This window comes from Triturus cristatus, chromosome 6 (genome assembly GCF_964204655.1).
Source record: "Triturus cristatus chromosome 6, aTriCri1.1, whole genome shotgun sequence".
In the NCBI taxonomy this organism is placed as follows: Eukaryota; Metazoa; Chordata; class Amphibia; order Caudata; family Salamandridae; genus Triturus; species Triturus cristatus.
This window is the reverse complement of record NC_140589.1, coordinates 667,637,701-667,652,822: the sequence shown is the minus strand read 5'-3', so window position 1 is coordinate 667,652,822 and position 15,122 is coordinate 667,637,701. Positions and strand designations below refer to the sequence as shown.

At 49.4% G+C, this 15,122-nt stretch overlaps 1 protein-coding gene across 1 annotated transcript in view; it reads right to left on the bottom strand.

The window, feature by feature from the left end:
* Nucleotides 1-15,122, bottom strand: part of MDN1 (midasin AAA ATPase 1) — a 2,002,810-nt gene that overhangs the window by 989,884 nt on the left and 997,804 nt on the right. Inside the window, exon 48 of the mRNA XM_085611158.1 lies at nt 7,586-7,788. Coding sequence (XP_085467284.1) covers nt 7,586-7,788 — 203 coding nt within the window. The remainder of the gene's footprint in view (nt 1-7,585; nt 7,789-15,122) is intronic.

Below are 15,122 nucleotides of genomic sequence, written 5' to 3'. Positions count from 1 at the left end.
CATCAGTTGTTCTGTTGGTAGAGGGTATGTGAGGGCAGGAAGGGGTAGAGATAAAGTTGGAGTTTTAATGTTTTTCTTCAACTAATCCGAAGACTTGGAAAAAGACAACGAAGGACCTCAGGAAGGCCCCTGAACCAAGAATAGGACTGGAACCAGGACCTAACCTCCGACTTGAACCAGTCGCGCTGTCAAGTTATCCAGTGCTTGGCGACGTAGAGATTCGCCTTACAGTCTTGTATGGTCTTCAGGTTCATCGACGCACAGTCACTGCAGACCTTAAATTCATGGCTCAACCGCAGGCAAACAGGATGAGAATCTGTCATTTGTTTGCGGCAGTCCTCACAGGGCATAAACCTGCTGTTTTGAGAGGTGACATTTTCTTTGCACACAGAAAAGCTTTGAGGTATATCACGGAAAGAAAGGAACCAATGTCAGTGGGCGGAAGTGACACCTATGCAGGCTCCAAACAGTCTCAGAACAACCAGAACTGCCAGCTTTGGAGTTGGGGAACCATTATCAGGTCTTTGAGTCTGCTCAACATCCTGTGATTTTCGGCAAATTACTTAAGCTGCCCGTACCTACAAAATAAATTAATGCGTGCAATGTAACTGGTGCTCATGTAAAGTGATAAGGACACTAGGGACCAGTTCGCCCCCATTAAAAAAAAAAAAGTGTGTTTCCAAGATAACGGCCACGCTTACACACATACATGACGTTTTCCCATTGCTGATGCTGTGGCCTGACACGTGACCACGCGGTAGGCTACAGGAAGATTATGTAACAAAAGGTTTATGCCATCGTGTAGTGCATAAATGGAGAATTATACAATCAGCAACTCATAAATCAGTATCAGATTTTGGAAACATTGTATTCTTTTTAAAGTGCAAAGAGCATTTTGCTACAAATAAATATATTTAATTCCATGCCCGGCATTCAATGCTTGCTGTTTAAAATATCTTTGAAGTGCTTGCACATGGATCGTATTTTGCTCAAACTTAGCACGGAAATGCACAAGTCTTATAACGTATGCAGACGTGATAGGCACCGGATATCTTTAGGCAGGGACTGGGTGGGGGGGTGGGGGGGGGGGAAGAGACAGACACGCGGGAGGGTGGAAGGAGGGAGGGAGAATAAAAAGGGCGAGAGGTGGAGAGAGATGAAACGGGGATGGGCAAGTGGGGTTAGAAGTAACAGACGTGGGCAGGGAGGTGGGAGGGAAAAGAAGCAACATATGTGAAACAGCCTGAGTGTGTGAACACAAACAAAAAAATTAGGTCCAAAAACAGGAGCAGTGGAAGGAGACAAGAACTTGATCCGTGCTCCAGGAAAGGGACAAAGGACATGATGCAGGCATGCGGAGACAAACGAGAATAAATCAAAAGACAATGAAGCTAGCCATTGGTAAGCTGTGGCTGGGCTGTAACCTCACTGTCAACAAAATGTCTAAAAAAAACAAAAAAAAACAGTGCATGCGTAGTCTAGCTGAGACCTAAAAATAATGAATTAGTTATTTTAAGATAGCAACAAAAAAAAAAGATTCACTGGAGGATTTCAGAGAAACAGGTTTTACAAGGTATAGTAAATCACAACTTTTAACTTAACCATGACTAAGCATCGGCAAATAACATGAATTTTACACTTGGGAACTTTTCCAAGAAAAGCGTGGGAAAGTATCAATGTGGTTACTTAGATTTACATTAGTTGATCAACTTCAGCAGTGAGCCAGTCAGGAAGATCAGCAAGGTCCACAGAAACAGTTGCCACCTCACTAAAAGCAGTTTCCAGTGCCAGTTGCCCCTTGTCATTGAGTTCTATTGAAGCAGTCCTGATGCAAGGGATACAGGATGCTGAAGATGCTGTGTGGTCGACGAGAGACTTCCTTGGGATACTTATTTGTCTACGAGCTTGGTGTCCGGTTCCTCACCAAGGGACCCGACTTCACAGGGAACAACTTTCAAGAAGTGATGAAAGCCATCGCAACCCAGATGAACAGCTGCCTCAAACAACTCAGAAAACAGAAGTTCTCATCCTCGGCTCTGCCCTCTCGGCATTGGACAACACCTGGTGCCCCCCCCCCCCCTCGGAAACTCGCCTACTCCGTCAGACCATGCACGTAACCTCTGCATCATACTGGACTCATCGCTCACAATGAATCGTTGTCTCCGCCACATGCTTCAACACCCTCTGCATATTATGTAAAACATTCAAATGAATACCCTCCAACTCCATGAAAACGTCCCTCCCGCACTCATCACCAGCAGATTGGACTACGGCAACGCCAGAATCAACAAGAAACTCCTCCGCAAACTCCAGACCATCCAGAACGCCGCAGCCAGACTAATCCTCGATATTCAAGGCACAACCACATCACCCAACACCTCCGCGACCTCCACTGGCTCCCTGTTGAAAGAAGGATAACTTTTAAGCTGCTTACGCACGCATACAAGGCCCCCCACAACATCGGACCTCAACAACTGCATCTCGTCCCACGCAAACAAGAGAAACCTATGATCAGCCGACCTCTCCCTAGCCACCGTCCCATGCTTCTACAGGAACAGAGCAGGTGGAAGTTCCTTCTCCTACCTTGCAGACAAGACATGGAACGAGCTCCCTTTCCACCATCGGCGAAGCCAGACACTGCACCAACTCAGGAAAAAACTCGAGACCTGGCTCTTCAAATTACCTCAACAGAGCCAAGACCCCCCCCCCCCCCCCCAACTCCAAGCGCCTTGACACCATAACAGGTAAGTAGTGCGCTTTACAAAACACTGATTGACTGATCTTGGCCACAGGGGTTGGCGTTCCTCAAAGTCCTCTAAAGCTTGGCAGAAGTCCTGTTGCCACTGGGCTACCAGTCGCCCCATACAGCCGTTTCCTTCTTTAGGTGGTAACTTGCCTTCTGGGTGACCCAGATACCCTGCGAGTCTCCCTGGCCCAGCAGACTTGGGTGCAACTTTGGAGTGTTGGGTCTTGGTTCTTTAGGCAAAACAGGCGAGGAGTAACAGTTCGGGGACCTCAGCTACCAACTTGCCAGTCAGGCTACCTCAGCTTTTGTGGTCCTGTGTTGCAAACAGGAGTTCAGCCATATGACCCTTTGAGTATCTTGCTTCTGACTGGGCTCAGGAGTCCGCTTCACCACAAACAGGTCACAGCAGGCACAGTTCTTTGCCAGCCCAAGGTGCAGCAGTTCAACGTTGGTGTTGTCTCTCTTCGCCGGGTTCTTCCATCTTTAATCCTCTTCTGCAGCCCAGTCAAATGAGATTTCATTTCTGGGTGCCAGGGGTTCCCTTTTTATTCCTAGAAATTGCCCTCAGGGGCAGACACTAGACAAGTTAGGGTGTCATCTAGCTATCACAGTATACTCCATTCTGACTACTTACAAAATGGCAGAACCATTTAATTGGTGTGCAGAGCTCCCTAGCACAGAGGTGTGGCTACCAGGGGGTACACTCCCCGAAAAACAGTTTTTCCCCCTCTGTCCCAAGTGTCAGCCTGTTTACCTAAACAACAGAGCAACACCTCTCCTAAGTGTTTGCCATTTGCCCTTCAAATGCAGCTTCCCCTTTTAAGCTCTCATTTTGAGCCAACACCCATGTGGCTTCCTGCAAAGGAGAGGTAACACCTGTAAAAAACTGGCTCTATATATACTATGCCAAAATGAGGTATAGTGTGTATAGAGTGTATAGAGTTCAAGTGCCCCAGAGGTAGGCAGAGGTTAAAGTTAGATAGAACCTTACTCTCCAATAGTGGTAGCTTGGTCGAGCAGTAAGTCAGTATAAGAGGACAGTGTTAAGCATTTGATGTACACACTCAAGAACTGAACTCTAGGCCAATTGTGTTTGTTTAAAAATATACTGTTGTTTATTTTTAGAACCAAGCAAGCCTGGTACAGATAAGCAATACATACTTTTCAGTAATAAGTTACTGGATATAGAACAGTTTGAAAATGCAATAGAAATAGTACTTTGTTTGATTTAGAGGGAATGCAGTAGGTTGCAACAATTAGCAAATACAGTACACATTGGAATGAGTAGGCTTTTTCAGCAAATTGCAAGTAAGTTACTTTTCTCGTTACTTTTCTATTCTATATACGATTCATTGATTCAGCACTGGGACATTTCCTGGAAACAGGTAAGTAAAAAAGTTTTGGTTATTCGCAGGATTTTTAAAGAATATCTTTAGATTTCAAAACTCCACACTTGGAAACTTTTTGGAGAAAAAGAGTCAATGTTATCCTATAGAGGAAAACAGGTTATCGGTTCACAGGTAAATAATTGCCTGTGGGAGTTAAGGTTCTGGGGGTAGACTCAGGGGTCCCCCAGGGTCAGTGATGCACTTTTGATTCACCCTCAGCGGCACTAGGGCGGACGGGTGCAGAGTGTTGAGGCCCAATGTTATCCTATGAAGGATAGGGGGCCTCCGGTTTGTGGCTGCTGGCAAGCAGGCCACACGGCTGTGGGAGCAAAGCTCCTAGGGTTTAGGTCAGGGCAAATAGGGAACCAAATTAGAACCAAAAGGTGCACCCTCAGCAGCACTAGGGCAGCAGGGTGTAGGGTGCTGTTTTGAGGTCGGGTGCCGTATTGTTTTCAATGGAGAACCTCCGGTTTGCAAAAGCACTGCAGGCAGGGAGAATAAGGACTTCTGGGTGCGACCACCACTTTGAGAGGTAAGTTGGGAAGTTAAGGGTTGGTTAGGCACCGTTGGTTTGGGCGCACAAGGCCGGGGGCGTTGTGTACAGAGGTGCGTTTTGGGGTCGGATCTTCTTACCGGGTCGCGGTCAGGAGGGTCTTCTGGATTTAGGCTGCAGGCGTCGACTGGAGGCTTGAGACAGGTCAGGGATCGCCGGATCTCGGGTCAGAATCGCCAGGGGACCTCCTCGTTGTGTTTTTCCACTCGAGCTCGGGCTGGGTTCGGCGGGTGCAGAGTGGGCTGGATTCGCGGTCTCTGGCTGCTGCCAGAGGTTGCAGTTGAAAAATCTGGTGTTCAGGGGAGAACCAGTCTTTGGAAGTGAAGGCAGGCAGGTCCACCGGGGTTGCTGTCTGCAGGACACACCGGGATTTTGCACGAGCAGGTTCGAGGGGAGACAGGCCGATAGGGCTGGGGCAAAGTCAGTGGGCATCTTCCTCTTGTTAGCTGGCTGCACGGCTGTTCGCTCCTTTTCTTCTTGTTGTCAGGCTGGATCTGCGGAAGCAATGTTCAGGGCGCCCCCTAAATACTTGATTTAAGGGCGTCACAGGTAGGTAACGGCAGTGACCAATGGGTCCCTTCCCTGGGGCGGATACACCCCCTATCGTGCCACCCTCCAGTTGGGAGGGGGGCAGGAGCCTCTCCCTGGTTGGCTAGGTCCCCCCAGCCTCAAGATGGCGGGGACTCAGAGTTGTGCTTCACCTCGCCTCCCCCACCTGAGGGGTGGAGTTAGCAGAGGTGCGCACACCTCTTTCCCTCACTTGTTTTTCCCGCCAGTTCTCCCGCCCAAAGTGGGGGGCAGAACCAGTGGGTACCACTTGCTGAAAGCAGCAAAGGGTCTGGGGAGGCTCACAAATGCGGCATGCCAATTAAGCTTCCCAGAGGGGCAACTGGAGCCAACTTTCAGGGGGGGGGGCTAAGTAAAAATTTCAGGGGGGCGAACATTCTTCAAGCAATAGGCAAGGGGAGGTGCAGGGACTCTAAGAAGGTGTAAAAAAACAACAAAGCCTCATTAACAAGCAAATGGTCTTTTAAAGACCTGTGAAGTACTCGAGTGCGGCTGTGTGCGCGCCCGGGGGGCTGTCTTGGCCCCGCTGCCAAACACGAGGGGGGGTCAAAGTCCTTTCAGTCCAATGGGCGTTGCACGCCTGAAGCTTCCCCTTCGTGAACACTTCGCATCCTGGGGAGGAGGCTTGCACCTTATCTCAGTATGTGTATTGTTTCAGGCACCCGAGAGCAGCAGGCTCTCGACCCAGGGGTCTAGAAACGTGTCTGTTTGTGGCAGCCTCAGCAGCCACTCGGTCAGGTCACTAGAAATTGGTCGAGTTTCAAGGGGCCTCTCTAAGATGCCCTCTGTTGTGCATTTTACATTAAATCCCACACTGGCATCAGTGTGGGTTTAATGTGCTGAGATGTTGGATACCAAACTTCCCAGTTTTCAGTGTAGCCATTATGGTGCTGTGACGTTTGTAATGACAAACTCCCAGCACCATATACTCTTAATGGCAGCACTGCACTTACAGTGCCCAGGAATGGACTTGGCCACTGTAGGGGTACAAGGCTCATGCACCTGTACCCTCACCACTGACATTGGGCACCCAGCTAGAGGGGTGACTGGTGTATGCCAGGGCAGTGGACATGGCACACAGGGATGTGTGCCATGTCGACTCTTCACTTTGTTCTGCACCAAGACAAGCAGCCTGCAAAGACAGTGTGTGAGTGTCAGGGTACAGGACCTCGAAGGGTGGCACAATAAGTGCTGCAGCCATAAAGGCTTTCCTTGTCACAGTGCCCTTGGTACCTGTGGTACAATTTACCAGGGGCTGACATGTGGCCAGAGATGCCAATTGGGTTTAGGCTTCAATGCAGTTTTAGGGAAGGAACATAGGCCCAGGGTAACTGACTAGCAGGAGCCCAGGGCACACTCAGTCAAGGAACATCAGCAGTTCAGCAAAAAGTGGGGGCATACCATGCAAGAAAGAGGGCACTTTCTCACAACACCTCTTCTCCATGAAGGCGTCCATTATATCCTTTCTTGGGAATAGTTAGCACGTCTCCATAGGAGGGCTAAAAAAAGCGGTCTCTGGGACGGACCCGGTGTGAAACCGTAACTTGGGCACAGGAGATTGTGGACAACTAAGTGGCAATTGTTAAAAAGTTGCACATAGCAACAAGTTATATTTTGACTTAGGCATCAAGTAAGGCTTACTGGAACAAGTTGTTTGATATCCTGGAATATTAACTTTGGCTGCAGGAGTTAGCTCAGCTAAGGGATCAGCGTGCAACCCTGTACTCTCAAATGGGGCTACACGTTCTTTTCACAGGCAAAATTGGATGTCGACTGGCAGAACACGGAAAACACATTTTCTGCTTCTTAATATGATGCACTCTGCCTATATGGCTCGAGAGGCCTACTGTAGGGGTGACTTACACATACTAAAAGGGAGGTTTTGGGCTTTGTTATGGCGGTAAATGGGAAAATGGAGACTGCAGTGAACACTGCTCTTCTAGCCTGCAATGGCAGATAGGGAGACATGTTTCCTTTGTCACCCCCAGGGTGGCACAACCAGTGCTGCAGTACTTGGGGTAACCCTTTAACTTACAGGCCCTGGGTATCATATACTAGGGACTAACAAGTAAATTAGCTTATGCCAATTGAGTAAAATATACACAAGTTAAGGTCAGGGCACTGGCACAGAGGTCTGGTTTCAGGAGTTAAAAAACCAGCAGTATCAGTCCAAAACTTTGGGAACGACCATACAAAAGAGACATTTTCTTACACTATGCAGTTCCATACCTGGTTGAAGAAGGAGACAAAACACAATATAGTATTGAAGAACGATAATTATCTAAATCACTAATGCCAAACTACAGTTTCCCACAAACCTTTACAACCTACCTGCCACTCTTAAGATTCAGCCTGTTCAGGCAATATATTAGCACTTGCCCATCTTGGAACACAGTGGAGAGGGCAGAGTCCTCAGCAGACAGCAACACTGAAGGGACGGTATCAGGCCACAGACCCAAGGCAAGCAAAGAATTGCCATAGGACTCACTGGACGTCAAGGTGGAAATGTGCTTTTGGATAATCTCTTCAACACACTACAAAAGAAAACAAAATTGCAAAACAATCTCTAATCTCCATTTTAATAATGTGGTTGAAGTGCATGATTTTAACAAAGATGTGCTATTTGAGGCAGATAGTAATTTGAGAAACTAATTTGATTCATTAAACAAAAGCTTAATTTAAAAAAATTATACAGAGTGAACATTTTTCATGCAAAGGCTGTTCAAATAAATTGTCTATGGAGCAAGCCTATTAAGCATTCACAAGAGTGACCATTTTTCTATAAATGCTTTTAAAGTGTTGTGTATAGGAACTATCATTTCTATTCACAATACCTATTTAGATTGAAATAGAGAACTTCAAGTTGGCTTAAATTCATTATCTGGAAAGTGAATAGTGGTTTAATGAGCAGTATCTTCAGAAGCTGTTGGATAACGGGATCTCCCCTTTTGGGCACTACTCATTCATAAAAACTGATTTAATGCCCTTTGTGCCAAATCCAATGGCAAAAAGCAATTCGATTTCCCTCCCAAAGTTGTTTTTCACAAATGCTCAATAAGAAGATTAAAATGCTAACGCAGATTAGACCTGGCTTCCATCAGCAGATGAGTGTCTGACCTTAGATCGCTTATGACCTGTTTGCTGAACACAGCACACTGATCTGGCCATAACTCTATGGTGTCAAGACTGTTCCTATAAAGCTGTCTGGCTGCTCCAAAGCCATCTCGAAAAAACTTCAGAAAAGTATATACTCAAGTGGTCCAGCAAAAGGGGAATAACCATCTGTGCCAACGACTAAAGAGCATGGGATTTATGCATGATTTTAAAAAACAAGGTCTTCCCCATCAACTCACTCCAGTGGAATTCTGCTGGATGGGAAGGAGGATGTTGATGGTTTGAGACTTCACTGGTTGTGGTGAAAATGTGCATTCTTAGCAGATGGATCACTAATATGCTTTTTGAACTAGATGAATAGTACAAGGAAATGGTAATAATGGCAGGGCATGAGATACTGACTATTCTACAAAATTAACATCAACTACAGATTTTCATGCCTATTTGGAACATTTTCTGGGTAGTGAATGATGCACAAGTTACTACCTTTGTAACAATATATCTGTAAGAGACATTAGTTAGTGATAGATTCCTTACCTTAGAATATCCCCAGGCGTCAGACTGGATCCGGAAAGTTTTGCTTAGCAGTACCCCTGCGCGTTAGTAGGTGGCGTCGTGCGGCTCCACGTTCGTCACTGGCGTCGCAAGCGCCGAGATAATGCCACGGAGAATACTTAGGCGCCACCCATGCGCGCTGATGTCAGCTCTGTACACGAGGTTCCGCGCCAGAAACGCAGAGCCATGCAAGATAATGACCATTGGTGCAGAAAACTAGGGTCCTTAGAGGGATGACCTTAACCCTAGTAACCAGTTCGCAGAACGGGGAGGATGGGTAAGGCCGTAAGGAATCTATCACAAACTAATGTCTCTTACAGATATATCGTTACACAAGTAGTAACTTGTGCATTTGAAAGAGACATGCTAGTGATAGATTTCTTACCTTAGAATAAATACCCCAGCAAAATCAACCCCAGTGGTGGGTCAACAAATTACACCTGCGAACAAATTACACTAGAAAGTCATGGAGAACAGAACGGCCAAAGAAGCAGTCTCTCCGGACTGGACTGTCAAGGCAGTAATGCTTGGTAAACGTGTGCAGCGAAGCCCACGTAGCTGCCTGACAAATGTCCTGCAAGGGAATGTCGCGTCCCAAGGCAGTTGTGGCTGCAGTTGCCCTGGTAGAATGGGCACGCAGCCCCACAGGAGGCTACTTCTTAGCCAAGGAGTAACATGCTTTGATGCACAGAATGACCCAACGAGAGATGGTTCATTTGTGCGGCCCGACCTTTTTTGGCACCCACGTAGCCAACAAAGAGCTGGTATTCCACCCGGAACTGCTGTGACACGCTGCAGATAGAATGCAAGTGCACGTTTTGAGGCCAGACGATGGAGCCTCTCCTCCTCCCTTGAAGGAGGCGGAAAGAAGGTGGGCAAAGTGATGGTCTGCCTGATGTGGAAGGGCGTGACCACCTTTGGCAAGAAAGAAGGACGGGTCCTTAAAACCACCTTGTCCGGATGAACAGAAAGAAAAGGAGGTTTGGAAGAAAGAGCCTGGAGCTCACTCACTTTCCTGGCAGAGGTGATACCTACCAGGAAAGCCGTCTTGAGAGTGAGAAGACGCAAAGGACATGTATGAAGGGGCTCAAAAGGAGCGCACATCAGATAGGTCAAAATGAGATTCAAGTCCCATTGAGGCATGATGAACGGCACGGGAGGTAACGTGTGCGTAATGCCTTTAAGGAAACGGTTAACAACGGGACACTTAAAAAGAGAAGGCTGATCGGGATGCCGGAGAAAGGCAGAGACGGCAGAAAGATAACCTTTAAGAGTGCCCAGAGAAGAGCCCTGCCGGGCCAAGGAAAGCAGGAACAGAAGAACTTCCGAAAGAGGGGCAAGTCAGGGGATCCACATCCTTCGCTGTGCACCATGCCACAAATTTGTTCCACGGACAGGCGTATACCGTTTTAGTGGCTGCCAAGATGACATCACAGACTTCGGGAGGAAGATCGAAAGCTGTCAACTGTCGCCACTCAATCTCCCCCACATGGAGGTGGGGGCTGGACAGATTCGGGTGGAGGACCATCCCCTGCTGCTGCGACAGAAGATCCTCCTGAAGAGGCAGACGGATCAGGGGATCGATCGCCATGCTGAGTAGCTCGGGATACCAGTATCTTCATGCCTAAACCGGAGCCACAAGGATGACTTGGGCCCGGTCGCGCTGAATCTACTTCAGCACTCTGGGAAGAAGTGATATAGGTGGAAAAGCGTACAACAGACCGCAACTCCACTCGTGACGAAAAGCGTCGCCGAGCGAGTGGCGCCTTGGAAATTCCAACGCGCAGGACTGATTACATTGAGAGTTCTCTTCGGTGGCGAATAGATCTAACCAAGACTCTCCCCACTGCTGAAAGAGACCTTGCACCACGTCCGAGTGCAGACGTTATCGTGATCCATCAAGCACCGGCGGCTGAGTTCGTCCGCCCTGGCGTTCAGAGAACCTGCCAGATGTTGAACCACCAAGGTAATGCCTTGATGTTCCAGACATGTCCAGAGGCGCAGAGCCTCCTGACATAGGGTCCAGGACCCAACCCCGCCCTGCTTGTTGCAATACCACATGGCGGTGGTGTTGTCGGTGAACACCTGCACCACATTTCCCCGGTATACCTTCAGTGCCAGTCGGATTGCCCGAAGCTCCAACAGATTGATATGGAGCGGAGACTCCGCCGGAGACCAGAGTTCTCTGATCTCCACCTCTCCCAAGTGGCCTCCACATTCCAGGAGGGACACATCCGTCACCACTGTGTGCTCCGGTTGGGGAATGGAGAGGGATCTGCCATTAACCCAATCGCGATTCGTGAGCCACCACTGCAATTGTCGTGCAGTGCCCTCCGAGATCTGGACATGATCGGACAGGTTGCCCTGATGCTGCGCCCACTGGAACTTCAGATCCCACTGCAGAGGCCGCATATTTCATCTGGCATGTGGCACTAGCAGGATGCCGGAGGCCATCAGGCCCAGGAGCCGGAGGGTCACCCTGACTGAAACCCAGGACAGAGGCCGAAATATCGGAATCATAGCCTGAATATCTCGGACTCGCTGCTCGGAGGATAAACCCGAAACAGCGTCTAATCCAGAACCGCCCCGATGAAGGGGAGCCTCTGAGAGGGACTGTGGTGCGACTTCGGCACGTTGATGGAGAACCCCAGCAAATGCAGGAGGTCGGTCGTAGTCTGAAGGTGGTGGACGACTGCCTGGGGCGAGCCCGCCTTCAACAACCAGTCGTCAAAGGGAGGGGAAGACTGACACCCCCGACCTGTGCAGGTAAGCTGCAACCACCGCCATCACTTTCGTTAACACCCGAGGGGCGCTGGTAAGGCCTAAGGGGAGCACGGCAAAATGAAAATGCTCCTGGCCTACCGTGAACCGCAGGTAACGCTGGTGGCCTGGCAGGACGGGAATGTAAAAATATGTATCCTGCAAGTCCAACGTTACCATCCAGTCTCCAGGGCAGCCAAGACCTGAGCCAGAGTCAGCATTTTGAACTTCTGCTTCCGGAGGAAGTGATTGATGTCCCGGAGGTCCAAGATAGGACGCAGACCCCCTTTGTCCTTCTTGGAGACCAGAAAGTAGTGGGAATAACAACCACTCCCTACTTCCGGACCAGGAACGCACTCGATGGCCCCCTTGGCCAAGAGGGCCGTGACTTCCTGTCGGAGAAGAGCGAAGTGATCCCCCGACAAGGGGTGGCACCGAGGTGGCATGGCAGGAGGGGAGGCCTGAAAAGGAAGGGAGTAACCGTGGCAGATTATCTGCAGCACCCATCTGTCTGATGTAATCTCGCGCCAGTGAGGGAGGTGTTGGTGGATCCTGCCACCCACCGGCATGGGGTGCTCCCCGAAGCTGAGATTAGGAAGGTTTGGGGGCGGAAGCAGCGGGGTGGAGGTGGACGGACCCGCACGCTGGTTCCCCGACCCGCCCCTGCAGAAACCGCGACCACGGCCACGCTGGGGCTGGTTCTGACCAGGCTTAGGGGACGGGCGCGCCTGCTGCCTCTACCTTGGCCACGAAAGGAACGAAAACCAGGAGAGGCCGGACTCTTAGTAGAAAGGCCCAAGGACTTGGCCATAGCCCACGAATCCTTAAAGCGCTCCAGGGCACTGTCAGCCTTGTCGCCAAACAGGCGGATGCCATCAAAGGGCATGTCCATGAGCGAGCTTTGGACATCGGGCGAGAACGCAACCAGGCGTGACATCGCAACGCCACAGTTGGAGAAATCGTCCTGCCCAATGAGTCAGCGGTGTCCAACCCACACCGAATGGCAAACTTAGCCGCATCCTTACCATCAGCACTTGCCTGAGAAAGGACAGCCTGCACCTCCTCAGGACACTGAGGCAACACCTGAGCAACGGCATCCCACACCGCGTGGGAGTAGCGGCCCAACAAGCAGGCGGTGTTCACCGACTGAAGCCCCAAGCTGGCCGAAGAGAACAACCGCTTCCCAAACTGGTCCAGCCGTTTAGAGTCCTTTTCTGGCGGGGCCGTAGGACAAGCACTCTGTAAAGTCGAGGCCTGAAAGACCAGGCTCTCAGGTGTAGGGTGAGTAGTCAAAAAGGCAGGGTCACCGGGTGCCGGTCGGTGGCGCCTGGCAACGTTTTTATCCACCGGGGCCCCCGTGGCCGGCCTCGACCAAGTGACCAAGAGGACGTTGGTAAGGGCGTCATTGAAGGGAAGAAACGGCTCAGACGAAGTAGACGCCGTCTGGAGCACCTTGATGAGGAGATTGGTCTTGAGGGCCACTGTGGGGAGGTCAAGATTGAGAGCCTCAGCCGCCTGACCATCGTGTAGGAAGCACCTTCCTCCATCGTAGGCGGGGGGAGGCGAACCCCGGGTGAGAGGAAACGCTTCTTCGACTTATTTTTATGACGTCGCTTACCAGAACCCGAAGGCGAAGACTTGGAGCCGGATGAGCGATGGATCCAGTCCCGCGAGCAGTCCCGGGAACGGCCCCTGGACCCAGAGCGGCTACGTGACGAATGCCGGACCCCCAGCAACATCCTACGCCGCTCCCGAAAAGCATTGGGGGCCATGGCTCGACAATCCCGGCAGTCGTGGGCAGTGTCCAGGCAGTAGAGGCAAACATCGTGGGGGTCCGCCACCGACATATTCCGGCAGCAGGCCCCACAGGACTCAAAGCCAGGCATCCCTACTTGCACCAGGAGAAAGAGAGGAGACAAAAAGTCCCAAAATAGTTATCAAAAGAGACTAAGGTACGTGCTCAATCCGGATCTGCGCTTGCTGGCGAGGAAAAAGAAAGAACTGATGTCAGCGCTCATGGGTGGCGCCTAAGTACTCTCCGTGGCGTCATCTCGGCGCTTACGACGCCAGTGACGGATGCGGAGCCGCACAATGCCACCTACTGACGCGCAGGGGTACTGCTAAGCAAAACTATCCGGATCCAGTCTGATGCCTGGGGATATTCTAAGGTAAGGAATCGATCACTAACGTGTCTCTTTCAGATATAAAAGTTAAGTAGGAATGCAAAAATGTCAATCTACACCTATAGGGTGAGAGGGAAAGAAAACTAGGCTTACACTAAGGAGAGAGATAGCATTTAAAGGACTAACTGAATGTCATATACACTGATATCTAAGAAAGGGCTTTGAGGAAAAAGGGGCATTATTTCTGCATGCAACATGGAGAGGGAGCACTAACCAATAAAAAAAGAAGCTGGCTCAAATCTTGAATTATGTACATTTATTTAAAGAGTAGAAAGACAGCATTAAGACGGCAATAATTATTATAGTAAAAAAAATGGATGAAACCAGTTATTGACTATAGTCTTTCTACCCGCTTTCTACATAAGTTACAATTAATTCCGATGTAAATGTTTTCATGGAAAGGTTTAAAAAAAGAAAAAATACAGGAAGAAGAGGAAAAATGGGTCCCATTAACACCTGTAATTTATGGGGGTCCAGAGCCTTAGTCCTTCGGCGACAGAAGTGAAAAATGCTGAGACATTTGCGGGATAGGCTGTGATAGCAAGCAACTAAGTAGACAGCCTGCAAAGAAGCTGGCCTCACCCAAAAGCACATGAAAGGATCTAACACAGCTTCATTAAAAGCAATCAGTGCTCTGCTCTGAGACTCCAGGTTGAAGTATTTAGATAATTTTAGGCTTAATCTCAGCAACTGGCAAAGGCAATTCAAGGACCTCAGCCACCTTGTACAAGGACACGTTGACAAATATAAAGTCCTCTGAGGAACTGTCGAAGGACAGCCTCTGAGAACCAACAAACCCACTGAAGTTCTGGAAGCCCAAAATGGAGCCCTCTTCAGAGTTAAAGGTTACTGACCTCGAACAAAAGAATAACTTTAGCTGAGGTATGACAAATCCCAAAGTTTGCCCCAAGATAGGTTTTTGTTCTCTGCCCCATTGAGCCCAACACCAGTCCAGCCCTGGACAATCCTAAAAACTGAGCTGGAGCCGTAGATGGCATTTATTAGTTCCAACGCAGATATATACAAGAAGGACATCAGCGGAACAACAGTGACTTCCAAAGTCATGACTGTGAGGAGTTGGCTGTCACAGGGATAGACACTGGCAGAGGAACAGTCAAGGAACACAGGCCTCTTGGAGGCTGAAGACGTACAAAGATACCACATTAGAGTAATCGGAATCAGCATCAGGGGACGGAAAAGCAGGGAGTGATCCGGAAGCACTGGACACACTGCTAGAATGGGGCCTGGCACTGACA